This window comes from Zosterops lateralis (assembly GCF_965231275.1).
Source record: "Zosterops lateralis genome assembly, chromosome: 11".
Taxonomy (NCBI): domain Eukaryota; kingdom Metazoa; phylum Chordata; class Aves; order Passeriformes; family Zosteropidae; genus Zosterops; species Zosterops lateralis.
In genome coordinates this window covers 10,478,853-10,504,570 of record NC_139771.1, presented here as the reverse complement: position 1 = coordinate 10,504,570, position 25,718 = coordinate 10,478,853, and the positions used below count along the sequence as shown (strand labels likewise).

At 43.3% G+C, this 25,718-nt stretch overlaps 1 protein-coding gene and 1 long non-coding RNA gene across 6 annotated transcripts in view; one reads left to right on the top strand and one right to left on the bottom strand.

The window, feature by feature from the left end:
* LOC310913847 (uncharacterized protein) overlaps window positions 1-20,921 on the top strand; it is a 31,528-nt gene extending 10,607 nt beyond the window's left edge. For 2 of the 5 annotated variants that reach the window (XM_083869636.1, XM_083869635.1), the window contains 2 exons: window positions 19,290-19,660; window positions 20,812-20,908. In XM_083869636.1, coding sequence (XP_083725762.1) covers window positions 19,376-19,660; window positions 20,812-20,901 — 375 coding nt within the window. In that variant the 5' untranslated portion in view covers window positions 19,290-19,375 and the 3' untranslated portion in view covers window positions 20,902-20,908. The other 3 variants (XM_083869637.1, XR_014590912.1, XM_083869634.1) reach the window with 3 other exon arrangements.
* Window positions 20,922-22,498: 1,577 nt separating this feature from the next.
* On the bottom strand, window positions 22,499-25,095 carry LOC310913849. The gene is made up of 3 exons (XR_014590913.1): window positions 24,915-25,095; window positions 23,471-23,547; window positions 22,499-22,599 (listed from the first exon to the last, which is right to left on the bottom strand). It is a non-coding gene; the product is annotated as an uncharacterized lncRNA (long non-coding RNA).
* Window positions 25,096-25,718: the final 623 nt, after the last annotated feature.

Here is a 25,718-nt window from a genome sequence, read left to right as displayed (position 1 = left end):
AGAACTACTCTGTGATTTTTGTGGATTTCCCAGCTTTTCCCAGGCTGCTTTCTCCAGGGGCTGGGAGCAGTTTTGGCAAGCAGTGACCTAGTCATGGTCCATGACCAAGTGAATTCATGATCTCATGGTTCCCAGTTTTCCCCTGTGTTCTGCTGATATGCTGTGCAGACTAGAATAACACAGTCTGTGTGCAGACAAACCCACAGAATCCTGCTGTCCTATAGCAGCATTTCCAGGGTGGAAATACTTCTCTTGCTTTATCTGAATGTACCTGTCCGTGTCCGACCTGGGATGCACCTGCTGTGTACCTATTCCATTCAGGCTTTAGTGTCCTTCTCTTTCCTCGGCCTTAAATTCCACCTTTGCTCTCCCCATCTCCAGACCAGCTGCCTGCCTTGATGGAAGGGCTGCCTGTGCCCTTCTTGTGGAAGGCAGCTGCCTGCATCAGGGAGCTCCAAAAGCTGTGCGTGTCCTGAGCAGTGAAACTTTGTCATTTCAAAGTCACTTTGACCTGAGTGCTGCAGCAAACGTGTACAGCATCTGCTGCTGCTGTTTCGCATGAGGGAGCTGCAGTCAAATATTAAAAAGGCAGCAAGAGCATTAAATTATTCGGCAATGGAACATTGTCATTCCTCCATAAAACTACTTTGACCTGTAGTTTTCTATGGAGTCCATTGCTCTTAAGTGTGCAGTGAGAAAGGAAATTAAAAATTAATCTTTATTTCCATCTCAGAAGAAAACCTTAATTCTCTGCATTGAAATTATACTCATAATCCAGGGTAATAAATTATAGTTTTTAATTGCAGCTAGTCACAGCCAATCAAATGGGAACCTCTCTCTCTCTCTCTCTCTCTCTCTCTCTCCCTCCCTTTAACTTTGCTGTACAGAAGAACTCATGGAGTGCTGGAAAAAGTTCACATACATTGACCCAGGCTCTAACATTGTGTGGAATAAACCCAGGATGTATTAAAACAGCCAGATTCTGTTCTTGCCTGGCACCCTTGAGCCAGTGACCTGAAAGAACCTCATGGGCACTGGTTGCGCCAGGCACACAAGCACAGGGAAATGGATAAGTTGTACCATTTCCACGTGGGGAATGTGTGGTGTAGGATCTTGTTCAAGGTTACAGAGTGAGTCAGTGTTGAATGAGGAACAAAATCTTGATCTTGGTTCACCTGCTTTTGACTATGAGAAAAAGCACCCTTCCAAGCAGAAGACAGGAGCCAGGATGCCCTGCTCTGGCCCACTGACCAATGTTGCCGACCTTCAGACATCTCAGCTCTGACATCAGACCTCTTCTGATAAAAAGGAGAGCTGGTTAAAGCAGATGCTTCTTTGTGCTTAGTGTCTGTTGCAAATAATCTCTGTCTTCTTTCATATTACAGTGTGCTGCAGACAGGTGGAGCAAATGGTCTTACTGAGGTGTGGCAACCTTTGGCACAGCCAAGGAGTTATCTCTGTTCCCAAATAACTGATGCTCTGCATGTGCCAGCTCTTTCCATTCCTACCCCACAACGTCTAGCTGAGTGCTTGCACACTCACCACACTGCTAGATCATCCTGACATCCCAAGCCTTGTGTAGTGGCACTTAGCCTGGGGTTGTTGCCTCTAGGAGCAGCCCATAAAGTGTACAAATACCTGTGTAGTGCAAGTACTGAAATGTTTGCATAGCACAATTCTCCTGGCAACTCAGCCTTGCTGGTCTGTAATTTATTTTGTTTTTTCACTCTAATGTTATGATGGACCTGTTCTAACAAGGAGGATCTTAAGGTGGCTTAGCACTCCTAAGCTCTTCTAGGGAAAGGGAGAGCCAACAGGAATGCAATCCTTGGCTGGAGGGAGAAGTAGTGGTAGTGGGAGACTTCTATTCTGATAATCACTCCTAGATCTTTCCATTTTTCTTTTCCTCAATTATAAAAATATGTGGAAGAACGGACAAGTGAGAAAAAGAATAGAGAAGTGGCTAAAATACCAACGCAGCTGTGAGAATGAAATTCGGTCCACCCAACAAAAGAAGCCTTAAGTGGTTATTGCCAATATAATCACAGCAAAGGTGTTTGTTACTAATCAGGATTAACCTGGTATGTCTCTAGTCACTGATTTGGAAAAGACTGTAAAATCTCTACAGTGAGGACTCTGCAACCATCCCTTCTCAGGGGTTCCGTACTGTTAGCTGCTGTGAGAGCAGTGGGGGGGAGATCCTTACCCAAGAATGCATGACAAAGTACAAACAACAAAATCTAACATTTTTGTGCAAAAGCACTGATATTCTTGATTAATTGTCCCTAGATTCCAGACAGGAGGTTTTATGGGGTCTTATTCTGCACTTTTAAACACTGGCTGTTCCTAGTAATTTTCAGGTGGACAAAAAGAAGCATTAGCATGGACAAAACATGCTTTTGCCCTTTTAAGGGATTATCCCATTCAGAAATTCTGCTGCCCACCTTCCCTCACTGGCAGCAAGCTACTGTCTATGGAGGATCTCTGTGTGCCCTGCAAAGGGCCCCAGTGCAAACCCAAATGATGCAAGCCCTTCTCCCTTCTCTAGGTGACTGGCTCTCCTGGTTGGATGATCAGCAGCTCCCCATTAGCAGGACAGGCGCGTGCTTGCAGCACTTGTGCAAAAAGGTTGATTTACCCACGTGGAATTTCAAGAGGGGACATAAGTGGTGTGACTGCCCTGAGCACCGTGGGCAGAGCTCCTTGTGCTCAGCTGCCTCAGCCCTAGGGCAACCTTGAAAGAGATTTAGTTACAAGGAAATAAACTTTGACATCCTGGAGTTCTTCTGCCATCTTGACTCTTGCATGCACTTTGTTAGACGGAGCTCTCACAGAAATGTGTGTCTTGGGAAGAGCTGCTTCTGTCTGAAGTTGTGGAGAAGTTGATAACTGGTTTGCACTGAGCTGTCCTGTCTTGTTTCTGCTGTTATCAATGTTATTAAGTTTTAGCTAAAGGTAGCTGATGTGTGTTCATGTATGGTGAGCACACCTCCGGATTCTTTTATCTGAGCTGCTTTTACTTGTGAAATCTCTCCCTAAGCAGGATTAACCATGGCATAATGAAGGCATAATGAATCAAACTGCTTGGAGGCTTTTTCTGGTGATCTAGTTGAATTTGGCAGTTAACTTCCTTCCTTCTCTTCTAGTTATACCAACTGAATTTACCTCTAAGTTATTCTCCTTTCTTGGAGCATTTTAACAGGAGTCAAAACTGCATAGCTTTTCCACTCTTTCATTGTTTACCCTCCTAAACCAGTGCCTCACAATTCTTGGTCATTTTTTATTCTATCTTTATTTCCTACTTTCCTTCCTAGTTTCATTAAAAAAAAAAAATTAAAGAAAAAAAATTAAAAATTTTGAGCCTCTTCTCCTGGGCTGTGAAACTGTAGAACAGCATACCTGGATTGCTGCTGAGGTAAATTACACAGTTTCTTATGGTTCATGAAAGTGATTCTTAAATTTTGAATGAGACAGCTTTGTGATGCAGAAAGCTGAGACTGCCAGTTACTCAACCAAAGCCTCTGCTTCCCAACAGGGAGCAGTCAGGGAGAAAGGAGAATACCCAGTAGACTATGTGTGTACAGACAAGGCTCCTTCTGGAAATTAAATGGTTTATCTAAAGTTATCAGACTGCTAACTGCTCTTTTAAAGAGGTACCTCAGGGCTGGGGAAAGAACTGCAGTTCTATTTGACAGAACCAAAGGAAGAATGATCCTGGAATTTATTATCCTGTATGTAATTTCTGTATTTAGCAAAATACTGAAACCGGGATTTATGAAATAAACAAACCTGTTTCCGGAAGATGATGGCAGCTCTATGCCTTTAGCAGCAGTGACAGCACAGTAAATGTATCTCACCAGAAAATCTTTTATTTTATAGGACAATAAAATTAGTGAATGAAAGCAAAAAGAGGTATAATGGATCTGAGTTTTAACAGGCATATGAATTGGTATCTCATGAGATCTTACCTGAAAAAAAAAACCATAATTGTATTTTGCTGGGAAAAGACATATAGGGAATAAAAGGAAAAGAATAAGAGAATCTTGTGACCATGGTGGGGTATTTGACTAAGATGGGGTGACCTGGTGATCAGGGCCTCAGCCAGTGGGTTTAAGTCCTTGCTTTGCCACGGAGTTTACAAGGGCACATCACTTCCCTTTTGTGGTCTTTTCACATCCCTTCTTTTCTTGGTTTGCCATCATTAAATGAAAAATGGTAATATTGTCCTTCCTGCTTGTGAGAATGATGACATTTAACATTGAGAGGTTCCATGAACCATGAGAGTGCAGACCCTGCAACAATATCAGTTTTTTCCACTGCCATATGAGCAATTAATTCAAGTTATCCATTTTTCATCATTTCATGCTTCATGCACAGGGTGAGCAGATTCTTGATTTGCCTAGGATTGTGTGGGAAAACAAAAAATATTTAACTGCTGCTTGGAATTTTCCTATAATGACAGCAAGAGAGAAAAAAAGGTCTTTTGCTTTTCCTTCATCCTGGAAATGGGTAGGAGGAACTCTTTGGTGAGGCTATGCAGCAACAGTTTAGACTCGTGGCCATGTCATTTAATGTTTGCTTGGCTTCCTGGTGATTTGGAATGAAGGGGATTGGCCTCTCTGTCCCTCTGCAGCCTGGGGACGCTGCTGCTCCTGGGCCATTTGCTATGCCCACCCCTCTGAACACATGTGCTAGCCAGAGAGATTGCCTCTAACGTAGGCTAGGCAGCTCTTTCTCACATGCTCTTCTGTATCAAACACTTCCCACCTTGAAAACTTCCTTGGTTAACTGCTAATTTCAAAATCATTATTAATGTATTTGCGCAGGGATTTTGGAATTTAATTAGCCTCTTTTGAACTGTTCTTAGAGTGTTTGTCTAGAGAAACAGAAAATCCCTCCATGGCTTGTTTGCTTTCTCCATTCATTGGTTCTCACTGGAAGGGAAAGATACTGACTGGCTTTGCAGGGCTGCATCCTCCTGGTGCCACTGATGCTGCAGCTGAGAATAAGCCACAGGCTCTGCAGAGGGAGCAACTTTTTTTGGGGTGCATCAAGGCCATGGGTGGGTTCATGTTGGCACAGACTGGGCTGCTGAGCATGGCAGGACTCCTGACCCAGGTGTGTTTGCACCCAGACAGCTGGGTTGGCTGAACTGGGCTCCCATTTCTCTCTTCATTAGTTTCCTTTGGGAAATTCAAATCCCTGACTGAGATTTGAATGGGTCTCACTTCCAGAGGCCAATTGGCATGGTGTGACTTTCATCTCACTTTTTGAAAGTGCCACGTTCAGGGCAGCAGTTCTGCCACACCACATCCAAAACATGTTGCAGGCTGTGCATGTTCATGTATGCAGATCTGCAGGCTCTCAGTATTCATTTGAAGGCTGGTTTAAGTTGGATTTTCTTCCTTTTGTCTGATCCTACTTTAAGAAGCCAGGCCGGGCAGAGTAGGGTGGGGTTTCTGGTGTTCCCTGCTGCTGCAGGAGCATATGCACCCTCCTTCTCTCTGGCAAACCACAGTGGTTATGACCACTGCCTCTGGTAGTGTTGTATTGGTCCCAAATTGAGGAAGGATGACTAACTTAATCACTCAATAGTTTTGATTTCTAAAATTAAACAGCCTGCCATATGTGCAACCCTGTTACTATATTTATGCCAGCAGTTAGGAGAGAGCACCAGCCAAGTTGGAGAGGCTTTGCAGCTGCAGCTTGTGCCTGTACTGCTGCTGCTGTGAGCACACAGATGTTTCTTTGCCCTTTCCCTAAATGCAGCTCTGTAGACATTTCTCCTGTGGAAACAAAAGCACTTGTACTCATACTTCTGGACACTCTTCAGCCATTGTTTTTTAAATGTGTCCTGATGCTCCCTGGTGAACCTCAGCCCCCAAGAATGGGTGGAAGGATCCAGGGATTGGATCAAACCCAGGAGACAGTGCAGCAGGACAGAACTGAAGGCTCCAGCCCCAGTGCTCAAGCAGGGACAGTGAGTGAGCTGCAGGGGCTTCCTTGAGAAAATGGTGGGTGCTCCCCCACAGAAGTCACCTTGAGGGCCATGCATGGCCCCAGGGGACATGTGGCAGCTCGTTTTCCTGGGTTGCCTGAGCTGTTCAGGGAATTAGGGGGTTGAGATGCCTTTCTTCCACCATTTGTTTCATAGGAACTCAGTTAGCACCATGCAGATTTATTTGGATTCTAGGAGAGAGGAAATAAGATGAATAATCAGTGGATAAAAGCCAAGGTGAAACGTTGTGAAGTGGAAGGAGTGGACCCTTGTTTTTTGGAGGAAGGCAGAGTGAGGGTGGTTATTATTTTGGTCCAGGCAATATTTCTCTGTGATCTTAGACACGTTGCTTGACTTTGTTTGCTGGTAGGAAATCTGGCTTGCCTAGCAGAAGGATTGAGAGATGGAATGAATATTTAGCACTAACTAACCAAGAGTATTTGGGTGAAACTGAAATATTTTGACATATTAGATCTGATTTTACCAACTGACTTGGTGACTTATAGGTGCTTTTGTTTGGTGTTGAGCAAGTGTTACTGCAGAGCATTAACAGCAGTGTTTGGGTAGGGTTGCATATGCTTGTTGAGTAGGTGGTAGGAGAGGGTTTGTTTTTTTCATTTGCTTGGGTTTTTATTTAAAACAATTGGAATCTTTGGGGATTTCTTTCTTGTGGAATGGAGCTATATGGATCTAGCATCTGTATGTAATAAAAGCAGAGAGTATCTCTGACCCTTAGGGCAATGTCAGATTGAGAAACCTAAATCAATTAGATCAGAAAAAACCAAACTTTTGTTAAGTTTCTGTGCCTGTTGCACACTCTCCTCTAAGGATGCATGAATGATTTTGGATTACAGGGACACCTCAGGGCACCTGGGGAGACCTATGTACATCAAAACACTGTGTACTAACCTGTCTCTCTTGGGGAGAGGGACTAGTTTTGTACTCACCCTGCAACTTTTGGAGATTGTCTTCCATACCTGATCATCATTTCAGTGTCCATAAACTGTCTAGAGCTAGTTTTTGTTTAACTACTACAGCTGCATAAGACTTGCATGCATAGAAGAGTTTTCATTCTGGAGTTACTCCACAACATGTAAACTCTTAGAAATTTCATTGTTGTACAGAGCAAAATGAAATATTGACAGGCCACTATTTCAAAATCTTCCCTCCACTGTTTTTTGAGGGGGAATGCTTTTTTAAAGGGGATTTCCTTTTTAATCTTCTTCCTTCTGTACCTTGTTTATAGGGAGCCAAGGAGGAGGCTTGTTGGACCGATTGCTGTTGCTTATTAAGCTTGCTTCCTTTAGGAAAATTTTCAAGCCCACTGTGGCCAACACAGGGAAATGCCTTCCTATGCTCCACCTCTGCTCAGAGGGCAGGAGTCTGGCATACAAAAACAAACAAGAAAACCTTGGGAATAATCTTTTCTTGAAAAGAGACAGACCAGACTCACAGCATTTGCAGTTTCTGGAACCAGGGATTGTAATTTCTGTAGATTCACAGAGCCTTAATGTTTTTGTACCTTAAAACAGTGTTTGCCCTTTCAGGCAAAAGGAGCCTTTATGTTTACTGTTTCACTTGTGAATAGTTCCAGATAAATTACTTAAAACTCTCAGATGTTTGGGTAGCACGGAGTATATGGAGATGTGGATAGCATGGAGTATTGGAAAAGGAGAAGAGATTCTTCTGTGCCATAGGCAGCATGGGCAGCAGGCAAGTGAGCTGGCTCATCTCTTTGGCTTGTTGCCTTGAGTGGGTCAGTTCCTGCTCGGTTTCTGCATCCCAACAGTACTGTTTGCCAGCATTATTGCAGTGATACATTATAAATTAACATTTGGGAAAGGCTTGGATTTATTTGCAGAGAGCTGTTCTGGACAAAAGAAGGATGAATAGTTTTTTTGTTTGTGTTAGGGTTTTTAATTGGTTTTGGTTTGATATTTTGTTTTTTTTTCTTTTTAATCCCACCCTCCCCGCCCTTTTTTTTTAAAATATAGTCAGCTAAGTTTGAGTCCATAATTTGACCCACACTTTAAACAGCAGCATCAACGAACTCACTATTTCTGCCAGCAGGGCATTTGGCCCTCTCTTCTTTACTGTGCTCTCTGCCTCCCTTCTGAAACGTAATGTGGGATGTATTGATCCAGCTTTTAGGACTCGTTCTGTTTCTGAACCCAGATTGCCGTATAAAGTACAAACACAATTTAAAAGGGGAAGATCTATATTAGAATGACAAAGAGAATAAATTAAGGCACTGTCCTGTCTCTAACGATCTGCAGGCAGTCGTTAAGGAGGGAATGCCCAGTGTTGTCTACCTGAATGATGCTTTAGAGTCTCCAGTATCAGGGGACTTCGGTGAGCACAGAATTGATTTTTGTTCCTCCATTAAGCTTTTAGCTTTGCAAATGGTTTTCTTTGAAATCATTAACACTGCAATGTGCAGCATGAGGATGAAATAGCTCTGCTGCTGTGCAGGTACCACGTCTGGTCACTTCCTTCTTCCCTTCCTCTGTTGAACCATCATTTAGCTGATGCACCTGCAGGAGAGTGAGGAGAAAAGGAAGTGAAGTTGCAAGCCAGGACAGCCTTGGAATTGGGTGAGGAAAACAATTTTTTTAAGAAATTGGCAATTTTTTAAGCTTTCTTAGTGGTTGTGAGCCTAGGGTGGGAGAAGTGAAACACAGTCAAGGGCTGTGTCTGAATCCTCTGGGTGCCACCTGGCAGTGGGTGCGGGAAGGCTGTAACAGCTCAGTGGGGGCTGACAGCATCAGCAGGTTTATTCCTGCTTGAACAAAGAATCTTAGGTAAATTCAGCTATCAGGTAAGCCCAGATTTTCCCACCTCAAGACTGAAGACAGTTAAGTGGTGACAAGGAAACACTGGAGGTCTGCTACTAACACTGGACCGAGGTTTGCACCAGGCCCCAGGTTGGTTTGTTAGAGGGTTAACACAGCTGAATCAGTAAATCAAGATGGTTATGGTTGTTTCAGATTTATCTGGATACTTGTTTGATGGGATCTGCTTGCAGACAGGAGCATGTCACTGCAGACACAGCTATGCTGCTTGAAGCAGCTCACTCCCTCTCTCCCTTCCCTCTGTTACTCTCCCCTCTCCATGCCCGGCTTCCTGCTTTAGGGGCTGACCCTCACCCCAGGGGAGTGGGAAGGCTGCTGCAGTATAGGTGGATGCTATGAAACTGCCATCCTCTGGGAAAGATTGCAGAGACACCCGCTGGTCTGCCCAGGCAGGGCGGAGATTACCAACATGGGGAAGGGTCTCTTAGTTGTACTGGGGGGAAGGATGTTTATGACTTTTGCTTTTCTCTGTGCACGAGCCCAACGACCCAAATCCTTCAAGTCTAAGGATGCTGTTTAACTTCAGGACAGGACAAGGAGCTTTTTGTCCTTGTCACTCCTGACTTTGCTGCTGCAGTGAGTTCAAGGGAGATAGGGATGTCTGTCTCTCCTGTTACAGAAAGAAGGGGGATGTGATGTGGTCACAGAAGTGACAAGTCCCCAAGTCCTAGTGGCTTCTGTGTCACCATGGTTATTTTAGTGCCAGTTCTTCACGGAAAGGAAGGCTGGAAGGGACATGGAGATCTTGTCTAGTGCTTTCTGCTGCCAGAAATCAACTTGCTCAAAGGTTTGTTTTGCTGCAGTACTGCACAGGATGGGCTCTGCTGCTCTGATCAGCACTGCCTGTCCTACTCCCACCAGACCCTGTTGGACCCCTCCTCTGCAGTGTAGGTCATTGCTGCTCAGGTAGGAAACTGCAGCTCCCTCCTCTCTCTGCACTGTGCAGCCCTTCAGGGAATACTGCAATGCCAGTGCCCAGTTTATTTGAAGTAGCAGGTAAAGACAACCCCTCCCAGTGCTCTGGAGTAATTTTGTTTGGTCTTCTGTGTCTTCTTCTTCATCTAAACCAGTAATTCACACACACAAATAGTGTGTGTAGAGCTGGCTGGAGCATTTGTAACAACTTGATTTGTGCTTTGATTTAGTTTTTAATATTTTGTTCTGCATCATGTCTCCATCAAGACAGCTCAAATAAGAGGCAATTGTTTTAATGGCTAGAAAGTTTCCCAGGCTTGCTCTTAGTGAGTGTGCTTCAGGAAGAGACCAGCCTCCCACCTTAGCCAGCAACAGAGAAAAATTTTCTTTTCTGTGGTCTCCTCCCTCCCCCTGTCCACTAGTGTGTCAAAACCTTGAGTTTCGTGTAAAGTTGTTAAATAAGCTTCTAGACAAAATAAAAGATCAAAAAAGGTCTAATTAGCTGCAGTATGCTTAGGAATTGGGGTTGTTTACCTAGTTTTATAAACTGACACTTTAAACATTAGAACTTAAAGCAAAAGCGATGTAATTATTTCCTTATTTGAAGCTTAGGTTTAATGTCTTTATTGAAAATTGGGTATTTCTGTGGCGTCTCAAGATGTTTTATTCTATCAAATCTGGAGCAAGTAATTTTTCATTTTGGATTGTAATGTGGTATAAATGATAAGGGCCTGATTTAGAAAGTTTTTTTTTTTTTCGTTCCCCCCCCGCCCCGGCAGCCTGATGAAAAAGCTTTGCAGTCACCTCACAATAACCCTGAAGATAATCTGGGGTTTGAGTTTTTGTGAAGCTGCTCACTCTAATACAAGGGAAAGAGTGAGATTTCTGAGCTCTTAGTTAGGATGCCCAAAGCCAGCTTGCCATCACAGGATTTTTAGTTCTTTTCATATCTCTAACCTTTCTGTGCTGTGATCATGTCTCTTGGGAGTACTATGTGCCTAATTTAAATCTCAAAGAGGGTAGCAGGTACTTGAATGGAGAACATCTGGTGATTAAAGAAAAGGAGGGATGAGAGAGAGATGAGTTCTGTTATAAATTTTTCAGTTTTCAGTTTTGCTCTGCTATGACCTGATCATGTGTCTTGTTTCCCAGTCTCTGATCATTTGGACATACCATGAGTCAATTTCACATTCCAACCTCATTAAATTTCACCTCAGTAACTTAGAGCAGCATGGATAGAGGAGGGGAGAGTCCTCATGAAGTTGTGTTAGGGCTTAGATAGGTTATGAATTTTATTTGTACTGTGGGAGGACTCACAGGCTCCATTTAGAACCAGAGGCTGATGGTGCTGGTATTTTACTAATGCACAGGAAGTTTTGGTGCCTGCCCTAAGACCTTACCACCCATCAAGACAAATGGCAAATATAGGATTTGTGTGAGGGTGATTGCAGGAAAGAGTCAGTCCCCCAGTGAACTTTCAACTTTTTTTTGGTGTTTTTCTAAAAGTTCATGCAAATTGAGGTGGGTTCTTTGATCTGAGAACTGTCCTTTGTAATTTCAACTGCTCCCTGGTTTGTGTCAGAAATACTGTGAGTGGGGCTTCCCTGGGGTTTTTGCACAGTCCAGATTTTAGCTGGGCTGGGAGGGACGTGAGGCAAGATTTATACATCAAACCAGGACTTGCAGTAAAGAAATTTTTATTGGCATATTTTACATTGTCCTAATTTAAAAGTTCCAGTTCTTGATGATCATTCTGGGCATAGGTTCAAGGTTTCATTTGCACTTGGCTCAGCTCAGATGCTGCAGGAAACTTTCATGATGGGAGACAGGTCCTTTTCCTTCAAAAACAGAATTTCTCAGTAGATGGTTGGATTGGATAAGAGCTTCCTTTGCAAAACCAGAAGGGATTTGCTTGAATTTTTCCAACAGTGCTTCTCTGATGCAGTGTGGTGATTAGAGGAGAGCTTTTCAAGTGTCCCTCTGAGAGTCTAAGCATGGTCCAGCTACTTGCATCTGTGGGGTTTTCAGTAATTAGAATTCACCAAACAAAAAGGTTGGTGCATCCATATATTCTATAAAGGTTTCCCTGAGAAAATGGGTATTTATTTTTTAGTAACTCTCAATCTTTTTATTGGATAATTAGCAAAGAGACATTGGTTTCTACGCCTGAGGTAGATGCTTTGTGGAAAAGGTTCAGTTATTCTATATGCATGCTCTATATGGACTGTGTTGCCATCCAGCATAAGCATAGTCCAAGTCCATCTGTCCATTTGCTCCTTACAAGACGCCTGGTGGCTTCAGTAGGAAGAGATAGAGCTCAAGAGCAGCGCTGTGAGCCACTGCAGAGAGCCATGGATACACTTTAGTGGATAAGGCCTCTATGAAGGGAAGTTTGGCCCCTCTGTCCCATCCAGAGCAAGAGGAGATGGATGTTGTCCTTGGCTGTGTGTTGGGTCAAGAACTCAAACATTGTGGAGCTGCTCTGTGCTGTCAGAGGCGTTGCAAGGAGCATTTCTGTCATACAGAGCATCACCCCTGGAAACCTGAGTTTGGACAGCACAGAGCAGCTTGCATCTGGCTGTCACACTGCCATAGTTGTCATTAAATAGCACTTCAGGGTTTTAGAGTTCAGTGGTTTTGTTTAAGTATCAAATAAAGGGTTTTTTTAAAATTGAATTTAGTTCGATCATCTGGTTGTGTGGCTGACTTGAATAGGAGCACTGAAAGTCCGCGGAATTCTCAAAATACACTGGAGTGAAAACCCTTATGATCTCATAAACTATAGAAATCAAGTAACTGGAGTAATTGGTTTGTGATCTGCCACTGAGGGGTATGAATGTGTGCACATGTTAGAGGCAGGAAACCAACACTTCCACCAGAATATGCAGCTACTTTTGGGTGAGGTGAATGCAATCTACGCTTTTAATTTCATCTTCCTCAGGCAGCTTACACCAGCAGCCTACTCTAAAAGTTTTGTTTAGACATATGTGATTTTTCCTTTTTTCTTACTCCTCAGGAACATGCAAGTCTTGTAAATTCTCATTATTGTTTAACCCCTTAGAAAGTCACCCAAACTGACCAATGCCCTGTACAGCTGTCCCTTGAGTCCATTGTATTGCCTCTAGATAATGGCTGGTGCTTCAGTGTCAATCCAGGAATTTCCAGCTTGTAGACCACCAGACAGGTAATGAAGAGAGAAATTCTTATCTGAGCATGGGGTTACAACTGCACATTATGGAGCTGGATTAAACATGTTGTTATATGTATTATTGCCATGTTTTGACTACCTACAAATTAGAGCATTAATCGTGTAATTATAAAACTTATGAGTACCTAAAAGTGCTCCCTCTTCAAATGGCTGTTGCAAATTTGTCATCTGCTTATTCTGATTCATCAAATGTGTTGCAACTGGGTTGTAATCTTCATTAGTTTCACAGAATAAATCCAAAATCAAGACTAACCCTTTTTCTTTTCACCAAAACAAGCAATCATGGATGCTGATGTACATCTCCTTCACAAAGAGAAGTCTTGGTCCTAAACTCACATCCACTTCAGGAATAAGCCTCTCAGGAGCAACATTAGCAGCATACAGAAAACAGGGAATTGTAAAACAATATTAACTTCTAGAATTTATAAACTTGATTTCAGATTCATTTTTTTGACCATTTTGTTTTCAGAAGTATTCATCAGAGCACTGGGTTTTAATTTCCTTTTAGCTGACAAATTTTGGAATCAGACAAGATTCATTTCTCTGATTACTGCTGGACAAGGCTTGTAGGTAGTGATAGTGTCTTTTATTAGATGGAGCAGCACGGTTGGAGAGCTCAGGCAAACTTTGAGGCTCATGAGCCCTCCAAATCTGAACCAGAAGCTGTCAGTTCTAAGCAGATGCTGAATAAGCAGCTGTTTGGGGTTAGATATGTGTGAATTAGACAATCTCAGTAAGGGAAAGCTGGTGAGAGCAGGTATTTCTTGGTCATAACAGTGACTGGGAAATGTTGCCAGATTATTTGTAAGCATGGTCTGCTACACAGGTGAAGGGTGGTAGAATTGTACAAGGAAGAGTCCTGTTGTGCCTTAAATATGGGAAAGAGGTGTTTCTCTTGAGTGATCTAGTAACAACACAAACACAGAAGTTCCTATTTCATGCTTAGGAGTGTGTGTCCTTCTGAGATTGCTCAAATGCACTTCAAATTTTCTTCCCTATTAATCTCTGTGGGCTTTTGCAGAAACCTGGAGAAAAGGATTCCACTTTTACAGCTCTTTTTTCTCTGACACAGGGAGAGTAATCTTCAACATGGAAGCTCAGACACTGTCCCTGGGGTTTCAAGCTCATGGAGAAGGTCATATATGACTGACAGTGGGGAGCTAGTGAGATCTGCTGTTCTGGGTTTGTCAATTATTAGCCTGGTCTGACAAAGGTTCTGCCATGAGCATTGTGGTAACTTCTTAAAGTTGATTGGGAGCTATTAAAGAGTGATAAAAATCAGATATTTCTGACCATGGTGATCAAAGGAGGAATTCAGTGATAGTACAATAGGTGCTTGGAATTCTCTGGGCATTGCCATCAGTATTGTTTAATGACCCAATGCTATGGCTATGTTGGGTAAATAGCAGCTTTGGCAGGTTTATATGGAAGAAGCTCTTAGGACACAGGGGTTTCAGAGCAATGACATAATTCATTGCAAACTGCCCACTGTCTTGGGCACTGGTGGTTGCTATATTGTGACTGTCAGCCAGAAGGCTGACCCCACTTTCAGAATCCTGATTTATTCAGAAACCTGCAGATTTCCTCTCTCAGGTTTCGCACACGTTGCTTGTGGTCTAAAGGCAACAGTTCCACCAGCTGAGCTGTCAAAGGTTCCTTTCTGTCTGATGTTATACATAGACATGTTAAAAGCTGGTGTCAGGTGAATTTTGCCTAATAGGATTCTGAAATTTCCTCCTCCTTTAAGAATGAGGGTAATTTAATGCTCCTGCCCTAATATAGGAATATACTGATTTGGGAGCACAAATCCGCCACTCTGCCACACTGAAAGACATCAGCAGCCTGTGCTAAGTTGGGAGCTCAGCACACGGAAAGTGTTGTGCCGGCAGCTCGGTGAGTGGAGCCAACCTCCCACGGAATTCCAAAAGGTTTCTTACCCTCATTATCTTTCACTGAAAACTTGTGGGCATCTTCACACTGCCTGGAGTGCAGAGTGGTGGCTGGGGGGACATTGGCTTCCTGCATCTCAGGCCTTTGATGCCTTGAGTTCCCCAAATTCCCTGAACCTGCCATGCACTGGGGCTGTGTGAATCTCCTTGTTCTTGCTGACCAAAAACCAGCAATTTCCCAGGCATCAAGTATGTGTGTATGTGGTATGGAGTCATTTCTTTGGGACTATTGTTTGAGGCTTCAAACCATGGAAGGAAACTGGGAACCTCTTTAGATGTCACTAAAGGTCACTGGCTATTTTTATAGATTACATTAAAGAAAACCAAAACTGCACAAAAATATTTAGATTGTGAAATCAGGACTTTGAAAAATATTTTTGCTGCCTATCACAAATCACTACAGACCATATGCAAATTGATTTTTCGGAAGCTCATATCTTGGTCAAAAGTGTATTAATCTTCCTGTAAAAAATTATTCCCTGGCATCATTGTGACTTTCCTGCCAAAATTTAAAGCAGAGCTCCAAATGATAGCACTGAGACTATTCAACCAAAACCTTGCACGAGATATCAGTTGTTGTTTTTCTCTTTTTTTTTTTAACTGGAGTAAAAAGCTTTCCTGTAGTGGATGAACTGCATTAGCTGACATTTTCACCCTGAATTCCAGCAGGGCAGACAACCAGCATCAAAAGCTTTCATTCAAAAGATTAAAGTCTGTCAAAATTCTAAGCAACCTGAGTCTTATAATAGTGAGTTTTGTACAATGTGCTCAGGATATCTAAGGGAAATACTTTTTTCTGTCTGTTTTGATTTTGATGTCACTCCATCAAACATTTAATTGGTAGATGCAGCATTAGCTCCAAACTCATTTTGAAGCAATGAACATTTATGTCAGACATAAACAATTGGGCTGGGGGCAGATTAGATGACTGCCAATTGGTGGGAGGGATTTTTAAAAAGCGGCTTTGCAAACTGTGTCCCTGCATAAAAAGAATTGTTGCAGAGCAGAAAACAGACCTTGAAATGATCTCTGGTAGTAGGAACAGGGCTTGTGTAGCACAAGGGAGTTTACCTACATAGCATCCTTGAGCCAGGTGTGCAAGTGCTTGGGAAAAGCAGGTCAGGTTGGGACCAGTGCCAGTCTGGCATCGGTCTGAGCTGGGCAGAGGGTGGTGGACTTTGACAGTATGGGGCAGCTGAGTAGTGGCTTGATCCAAAATCCTGCCAGCCTGCTCTTCTGGGGGAACAGCAGGGTAATGTTCTGGTGGCTTAGAGGCAATTTATGAGGTTAAACTGGAGGTTAGGAGGTGAAATTGGCCCCCATGCAAATGGATCAAAATGCTAATATGTACATATACAAAAACTGCAGGCAGGCAACAAGCTTCCTGAAAAAAGAGGCTTGCAGTGACCAGACCTCAGACACCATAAAATAAGGAAAAACCTTTGGTAATTCCCAATCATTGCCCCTGCAGAGTATGACTGACAGGCCAGAGAGGCAGGTGTGACTTATTCAAGGTCTTATCTTGAGTCAGAGCACAGCTGAAGGTTCATTCCCATTTCCATGGTCTCACTGCTGGAACAGACTGCCAGGAATAACTGGCAATATGTTTGGTTTTAATCTTTGCACTGTTCTGCAGTGAAGTTCTCCAGGCTGAAGTGCCTGGAATTTATCTCCAAAATATTTTGGAGGGGAAATATGATCATAAAGCTAAAGCTTTGGGCTATGCATGCTTCTTTTCAGGCTCCTAATGAGTTTGAATGGGGTAAGTGTTAGTTCTTTGTTTTTTGACAAGAGAAGTAATTTAGAAAAACAAAAACCAAAAATCCCAAACCATTTTAATCCCTTACACTGAGCTCATATCAGCTTTAGCTTAACTCAGCCCACATTGTAGGAACTTTAGGAGGCATTTTATGTTTGTGAAAACAGTTTGGGTCTCTTACTGCTCTTATGACTATGTCACAGACTGGGGCCAGAGCTGTGCCAGCAAAGTCCTGCCCTTGGTGGCAAAAGTAAGAAAAAGCTGCTCAGCCCCAGTTTCAGGTTTGCTGAGCAAACAGAGTGCCCAGCCTCTGCAGAAGGGCTGAGCCTCCAGTTCCTGTCCAGCCCCTGACACAAAACCCTGTGCTTCCTCTCATGTGTCTCTGGAGCCTTGTAAGACCCTTTCTCTCCCCAGCATATCAAATTGCAGCTGTCTCAAGCTGACTGGCAGCAAATTTCTGCTCCTGAGCCTGCCCTTGGGTTTTTTCCAAGCAGAAGGGAAAGGCTGTAAGTTTTTGGTTTCTGTGGTCATGACTGTCCCAGCGAGCTCATATCTGCCCTGTTGAGAGACGCTGGCATCCTCTGGGTAGGGTGAGAGCATGAATGCAGCCAGGGAACACCAGTGTAGGGTGGGCATCGTGCCTGCCTTTACCAGCCTGATGGGAACAGACAGGGACAAAGGTAAGCTCGAGGCATGAAAAGACTGCTTGTTGCAGTGTTTCATGGCCAGTGAGCATGACCAGCCTTCAGGGCTAATTACCAAAGGAGAGAGAAGTATGTTCTTGTCAGCAGACCTACAGGGTTACTATTTAATGAAGCAGATATGCAGGCAACTTTTCAGTGAGCAAGTGACTGACTTGTGTCCAGAAGGATGTAGGTGTGTGTGACAGGACACTTGAGGTGGCTTTCGGCCCCTGTCTTCTCTCTAAGTGCAATTGGGCACAACACTCAGCAGTGACAATCTGTATCCCATTTCCCTCCTCTCCACTTTCCCCCCTCTACCTTCTCTGCTCTCCTTTTGCCTTTTTTCTCTACTGTTGTCTGTTTTTCAACCCTAGCACTTCTTGTTTATTCCATCCTGTCCTTTCATAACTCTCCACCTTATTTTTCCTCCTCTTTTTTTAATTACTGATGCTAAGCAGCATTGAACAGTGGTGTCATCACTATTTCATCAGGCCTGCCCAAGTTTCTGCCAGTGGTTTATGGAGCATGTGTGAGGTGGAAACAGCCAGTATCCTCTGTGTGCTCACATCGAGGTCCCCCACCGATCTCAGTTTCTCAGCACATCTGTCAAGTGTTACTTGTCCTTTTCTTAGCATGGCCTGTGGAGATGTGCAGGGGACTGTGAGTTGTGCCAAACCCTGGTGTTGTGCTGGCAGGGTTACAGCCAGTGTGAGGATGCCTCCATGCTGCAGGAATCTTTTTGTATTGCTGAGTAGTCAAAGCCAAAAAGTTACGTGTGTGTTAACTGGGTGCCTGAGTTGGCCTCTGTAAGAGAGAAGGGACAAAACATGCAGGAATTAATCAAATGGTGATTTTTTTTTTTCCTGCCCAAGTCAGTGGGAATGAGCAGATTCAATGGCTTTCTGACTCCTTAACTTGTACTGTGAATTCATACAATTTAGTCCATCCAGCATCACCTCTCAGACTTGTCCTGATTTCTAGACTGGAGTAGGTATCACTAGAGAGGAGTAGCAGCTCTATAGTACACCACCTCTCGTAGTTTGTTATGGAAATTACTAATTTGCTTCACTGCAAGCTATATTTTGACCTGATAGCAGCTACACTTGGTAGAGGACCTTTCTAATACAAAAGTTGATTAATACATGCATATTAGATAGTTATGGATCTCTTCTACCAGTGTCCCTTGTGTATTTACCAGAAAAGATAGCTGGATTGTCAGAATTTCACCTGTACCTCCCATGGCATTGGGACAAACATGTCAGTTGAAAACTTAGTGTGACTGAAGAAATTTTGAAGCCCAACAGCTGAGGTGTGTATGGGGAGCACAGACTGCAGCAGGGAGGCTGTTGCAGGTCAGAAGTGAGATGCATTAGGAGAAACTCTTGGATAAGACACACCGTGTCTGTCTGACCCAAGGCTGCTATTCCTGATCTGTGGGCATGATCCTCAGATTCTTTTCATAGGAAAATATAACAATTTGAAAAAACACTTTGACTTGCACGTTCCATGGATTTTATGCTGTTTTCTCTGTAAAGAATTTTTGGGTTTTTTCCTGGAATATTAAGCAAAAATGTATCTCAGGAAAGAGTCAGCCTTCTTTTTATTCTCCTTTTTGCTACATGAACCATTTGATATGAGGCATTGAGATGTTTTGGGATACAGTGTGAGCTTGGCCTCAGTTCAAGACCACAAAAGTGGCTGCTACCCACAGGAGACTATGGGGCTGGGACATGACATTCAAAGCTGTGCTACTGCACAAGTGTTGCGAGTCCCAGTCTCTTGTCCTGGGCTGCTATGGACAAGGCAGGCCGTGGGAAAGCTGTCCTTGCTGACTCCAGGACCTGTCACTGGTCCAGTTGTAGTGACACCAGAAAACATATTTCTTTACAGTTGTGCTGCTTCACACTCTTTGTTTCTACCAACAGATTCCAGGTCAGCTCTACGACTGCGCTGTCCCCAGGGAAGGAAGGGTCCTCCTGCTGCACTGGCTGCTGGTGACCTTGGAGGGGACATGGAACTGCTGGCTGTCACAGCACTAGAGGAAGCAGGGAAGGATGCAATAGCATCACAAGCTGAGGTGGAAGGAACAGAAAAAGCAGCTGCAATGCCAGAGGCAGAAAGCCTAGTGGTAGCAGGTCTGGGCAGCAAGGCGGTCACTCCTGAAGGAGCAGCGGAGATTGTAGTGGGAGCATCGGAAAACCCAGCGGCAGAAAGGGTTGCTGAAGCATTTGCCAGGGCAGCAGAAAGAATTGCAGTGTCAGAAGTAGCCAAGGTGTTGCAGTCAGCAATAGCTGAGGTAGGCACTCCTGCAGCCCCAGGTGCTTGATGGAGTGGAGGGGCTGGCAGTACTCACTTCTCTGGGCTGGGCTCACAGATCCTGATGGCACAGGAGGTTGTAGCTCCAGCACCAGAGCTAACCCTGAACTTTCAGCCTTGCCCTCAGAATGCCTCAGGTGGATCAGACCATATTTCTACTTGGCATCGAGTGATGGGAAGAGATTTTTATTTTGGAAAAATTGAAAGCAATGTAAAAAAAACCCAAAAAAACACTGAAATTCCTGCTGAGAGTTTGTGCTCTTTTCCCATCTGGTTTCCCTCTGTCTTTTAGATGAGCTTTTTTCATGATAGCGGGCATTTTATCACACCTGGTATAGTTAAGGTTACAAAGCACTCTCCATTCCAGCCCCTCTGGCCACATGCTCATCCTGTTCTAAAGTATTCATATTTGGGGATCAAAAAAAGTCCACGCGTGGTGTTTGCTCAGACAAGCATTTTTATTTGACATTTGAGCAATTATGCCTTGTGTTGTTCATGAGTTTGCTGAGGGTGATAAACGCACTTTTCCCATTTGAAAAACCTGTCTTTTAACATTGACGATGTGGTGACAGATTTTCAGCAGGGATGGGGGTTGGATTTGCCAGGGCTCAGTGCCCACTCTGAGCACCAGATTTTCAGCTGTGTTTGGCACCCAGCAGCTTCCCCTTGGGTGTGAGGCCTTTGGACACGTTCATTCCCATGTGTGCAGCTTGTTTGAAGAGCTGTCTGCCTGCAGCACCACTGAGCATCCACTTTCTGCTCTGAGGAAAATCTGGATCTCATCTACCTGGGCTCTGATTTCATTTTGGTGTGTAGGGTCAGCTTACTGCTATCACTGTTTCTTGGGCCCAAGAGCTGTCCTGAGCACATGGAATTTCTGTAGGATATCTTAACTTATCCCTCAGCTTGGGCAAGTGGCTTCACCCAGGAAGGGCTTCTCAATGTCTGTTTGAGTTTTGATGTCTAAGTTTTAGTGCATTTTTACATGTTGTGGAGATCAGCTGCATTTAGGTAGATGCCAAAACAATTCTCTAAATTAGCGTGCGAATATGTACCTTTATTTTTAAAATCAGCAGTTTGCTTTAGAGTGGCTTTTCCAGTGCTCATGTATTTCTTCTCTTGACTTTTCAGCTCAAAGAGAAGAGGAAGAACATGTGGATAAAGCCAAGGAACACCACTCAGCAGGAAGAGAACTGGATGAAAGAGGGAGAAGTGAAATGAAATGGAGAGGTGATGTTCTGGGTCATACCTCCTAATGGTGGACTTGTAACATCACTCCTGGAATGCAACAGGGCTGCCAATCACATCTCTTTTGTGACTCACTATACTATTAAAAATAAATATATGGTATATTCTGCATGCAATGATGTTGAGGGTCTGTCAAAGGTCTTTGTCTCCTGGTTTTGTGAAAGGCAGCTCTGCATCTGTTCTTCAAAGGTGAGGGAGAACAAAATGTGCTGTTCATAAGAGAAAACATACTACAGGCATGAAATGGCATAAAAAATAAATACTTTCATAGAATCTTAGAATATCCTGAGTTGCAAGTGACCAGCTAAGATCATCAAAGTCACCTCCTGGCCCTGCACAGGACACCCTCAAGGCTTAAATTTACATTAAATATGCAGTCAAGTTTCATGTCTGTAGGCTGAGAGATGGTCCATGGGAGCACTGCTAATGTGAAATAGTTTCAAATCCTAACAGAGCAGGTGCATTTACCAGTCAATCCACATTGCTCCAACTCTCTTCAGCTCTGAAGTGGGTTTCTTGCCTAGATGAGAATGGTAGGTATGTTATTTTTCATTTTTTTTCCCTTATACATTCATATGAAGCATGAAATGGGAAAGGTGTCTCCATCCAGATTGATAATTATGTGATGCCAAAGGAAGTCCAGAAGAAATTCAAGAAACAGGAAAAAATAACTTCAAAACACTGGTGGAGTTGTCAGCATGAATACTGTTTCCCAGGCAGTACAGATACATCATTAAAATAGATTTCTAATTTTTGAGAGGAAAAAAAAATTGTTTGTTGTAACATTGTTTTCTCAGCCTGTGAAGTACAGGTAAGACAGGTTTGTAAAAACAGTTGGATGATGGAGCAGTCACCATAAGAGATAAATGGTGATAAAGTGTTACTGAGTGTGGGATCAGAACAAAGCCACTCTTGGTGGATGTCTCACAGTTTTCTGATGGAGGATGATCACAACTCAGAAGTGCCTGATGCCTTCAGCAAACGTCCACTTCATGAATTCCCTCCAGATACTTCATGGTTTGCTGCTCCAGGTTTGTGTTTAACAGACCAAGAGAACAGGGCCAAATCTGTACTTGGATAGAAAAGTTCTGAACCAAATGCAGGCGGTGATGCAAGTGCTTGTGTGTGATTTGTGGCCATATCCCAGGTGGGGTAACCAGACAGTGTCTCCAGGTACTCCAAGTAAAATAGAAATCAGCTCCCTGACTGCAGGTGGTCACAACTAAAGCCATATCACTTTTGGAAAGAGTAAAGACTGCAGCCCTGGCTTCCACCCCAAAATCCATGAGTGTATTGACAACCCATCTTTAAACTCCTGTGTAGTTGCAGCTGGATGTGATACTCTCCATATACCTTACTTCCAGCTTCCAGGGATGTTTCTGTGGGAAACATGCCATTTGTTCTGGTGGACCCCTGAAGGGGCAGCACATTAGTTCCAGCACTGTATGGAACTGTTCTCCAACAGATCCCAGGTGAGGAAGGTGTTGAAGAGGATCTGCTGCTTCCCTGTGCAAGCTGGCTGGCCATGAAGATCCATCTCCCTCTTGGGAAACGTGTCCTTGCACTGCAGCAAAGCCAAGGGGTTTCAATGCAGGCTTGTGCCTTTGCCCCTCTGCAGTGCACCCAGTGCCTGTGCACCTCTGCTGGCTTGTCTCTCTGTGCAGTGACAGGCTGGGGAGGAGAGAGGAGGAGAGAACAGCAGCCTCTGATTAAAACTCAGCCCCCCTGGCCTTAGATCTGAGGAGATAGAGCCCGCCCTCCCTTCCCTTCCCATAATTTTATTTTATTACAAAAAGAGCTCGTATTAAAAAAGCTCATGATTATGTTTTCTGTTCACCAAGACTTTTCCTGTATTCGACCTTTGGATAACCTCCAAGGCTTGCAAACATTTGAAAGGAGTAAAGGAGCTCATTTTATTGCAGGGCCTCAGCATACATTCTTTCCAGCCTATCTTTAACATCAGTTGACAAGAATTATATAATTGCAGTCTGTGATCCCTTTAAGGCTAAAATGTATTCGTTTTTCCTCAAAGAACACTTCAGATTTCAGAGTTAAAAGTATACTTCTTTTTCCCCATCTGGGTAATTCTGTAGAAAGCTGTTTTCTCTTAAACTGGCAAGTATCATTCTACCAAGTTGCATGGATTTATTTTTTACTGCGGTTTTAAGCTCACATGTTAACAAGTAGAAGAACTAGCCTCCAAATCCCAACCTGTGTTTCACATTCCATTGGAAAATTAGTGGGTTACCAAGAACGTGCAAGGGGAATTACACTCCTTAGGTGGAATCAAATAAAATTTCAACATACTGATTTAATCAAATTAGTGTCTAATGCTAATTGATAGGCACTCTGGAGATGGACAGGTAGCTGGACTAGATTTGATCTTGCATTTCAGAGGCATGATGTAATCTGCTGGATCAGGAAGGAATTTCTGGTTTCCCATCAGAATGGCATCTGCCACCATGTTTTAGGAAGCTGTGGACATTGGATACTTGGATAGGAACTGGGGAAGGATGCCAAAAAAGAAGTCTGAAGATAATACCTGAAATTTAAAAGATGAATTAGGTGTTGCCACGATGAAGTTCAGTTTGCATATGTTCCTTGCCATTCAGGTTTTCACTGCAGAGTAAAACAAGTGCATAAACACGAGAGTATTCCTGGAAGCTTTTCATGACAGTTGTGTTTATGTGTCAGAGCCAGTGATGCTTGGATCCTCTGCTTGGAGGGAACAGAAGTGATGCCACCACAGTGCTCAAAATATATTCATGGTGCTTCTTGATAATGGAGTGAGATGTTCAAAGAAGCTGCAAAAAAACTCACCCCTCCAAGTATTTCTGGACCATGAAAAATGGAGGGCGTAAGTAGCCTAGTCATGGGCATGTGCATGCAGGAGTGGAAATTAAATTTGTTTCAAGAATTGGCTGTTAGGAATAATCTGGCTGGCTGAGGCTGGAAAAGAGACTAAGATCATTGGGCCAATTGTCCACTTTGGTGCTCCAAAGGGGCCTGGGGAGCTTTGAGGGGTTATTCTCAATTTTGCCATGAGCTTACCCCAGATCTCAGCTTTCTTACCTGATAAAAAAGGACAATGGCAGCCAGTGTCCCTGCCTTCATGCCCTTTTATCTAAGCACTTAAGGAAGTACAAACTTTTATTCCAAATAATGTTTGACAGTAAAAATGGATCTCATCTTCAAATATTTAGTTACTCTAATGCTGATTGCCCCCATTCCCTAAGGGGAGCACGGGGCAGGGGCAGCATTCCCAGTTTTATAGAGGGGCAGGCTTGAGAGGGCTGTAAGTGCATGTCACAGAGATTGGATGCAATAACTGAAGACAAGGGAGCCAGTAATAGAATCCTTTTAATAAACTACAAGCCCACAGTTTATAAACTTGGACACAGATTATGCTTCTGCCTAGTGTATAATAATAACAGCATTTGGATGTCTTTGTGGCCAAAGGATCTTGTAACCTGTTACGTTTTTGCTGCCTGTATTTCTAATGTAGGCAGGACCAGTGTAATACCCTGTGTTGCACTGAAAGGGAAAATCTCTGGTCTGTTAAGCTGTTCCCTGCCTTTGGTAGCCTCTCTGTATCAGGATTCACATTCTTGTTTCCATTTCAAACAGGAGACTAGTTTACAAGGCAAGTTACTCCTTGGAGATCACAAGAGGCTTTCTTTCCCCTTTCTTTTTCTGAGAGGAAGGATTAGGTCACGGTATTCTGTTTGCCTTTTTTTTTTTTTTTTTTTTTTTTTTTTTTTTTTTTTTTTTTCTCCTCCTTTGGCTAATCTGCTCTCCAAGATGTCCATGTCACAAGAGAAATAAAAGGCTTTAAGTGAGCACAGGATTTTTTCCCCTCACCTCAGCAGTCCAGCCGATAAGGGTGATTTATAGAAATTGCCACATGGAAAAGCCTTAAAACAGAATTTCAGATGCTTATAAGACAAAGCAGAAAGATAGCAGAGTGGCAGGTGCCTTCTCCTTACCTCACAGGGTCATGTTCTGCCTGCTCTTAAGAATTTTGGTGGATGGTGATTACAAATATGTCTGCACTGTATCCGGGTGTCCTGTACATGCAGTTACAGCTTTGTACAAGGAGCTTGTGTAGTCCCTCACCTTTAATCGGGAGGTTTATCACTATTCAAAGATCTTTGTTTTCTATTATCTTTGTTCATTTTGTGTGCTGGGAGCATTAATGGCATCACGGTTTAAGATGTGTTCTTTGAGCCTGGCACCTTTCCTGGTGCCAGTGTGTGATGTGCTGCGCATCGCTTGACTTCATTTGAGGGGAGGACACACACTGGTGCCGATCTTTCTATGCGGAAAGTTTTGGAACTCTCTAAACAAAATTACTTTGTTCAGAGCATACTGAACACAAAGATTATTGCTTTAATGAATGCTGAATTATTCTTGTTCAAATACCAAGTACTGGTACTAGTTTGTGGTAAGACATAAAGGTTTTTGCAGCAATACATATGAAACTGCATTTGGTAGTTTGTACCTAGCACAAGTACAGCTCGTTCACACCGGTCATGTCACATTCAGCAAGCTGTTTCAAGGGCAAGGTCTGCCTTGATTTAAGTCAGCACAACTCTGCTGAACTTTGTGCCAGTCTCTGACAACTAAAGTTATGCTTCTCAAATGTTTTCAGCTCTTTTTTTTCAGTCCTTTCTTTCCAAAGAGTTTCAGAAATGCAATTAAATGGACAGTAATACTCAGCACTTATACATAAAAAGCTGTTTATCTAAGGGTATCAAAGTGCTTGACAAAGGTGGGTAATTCTCACAGCG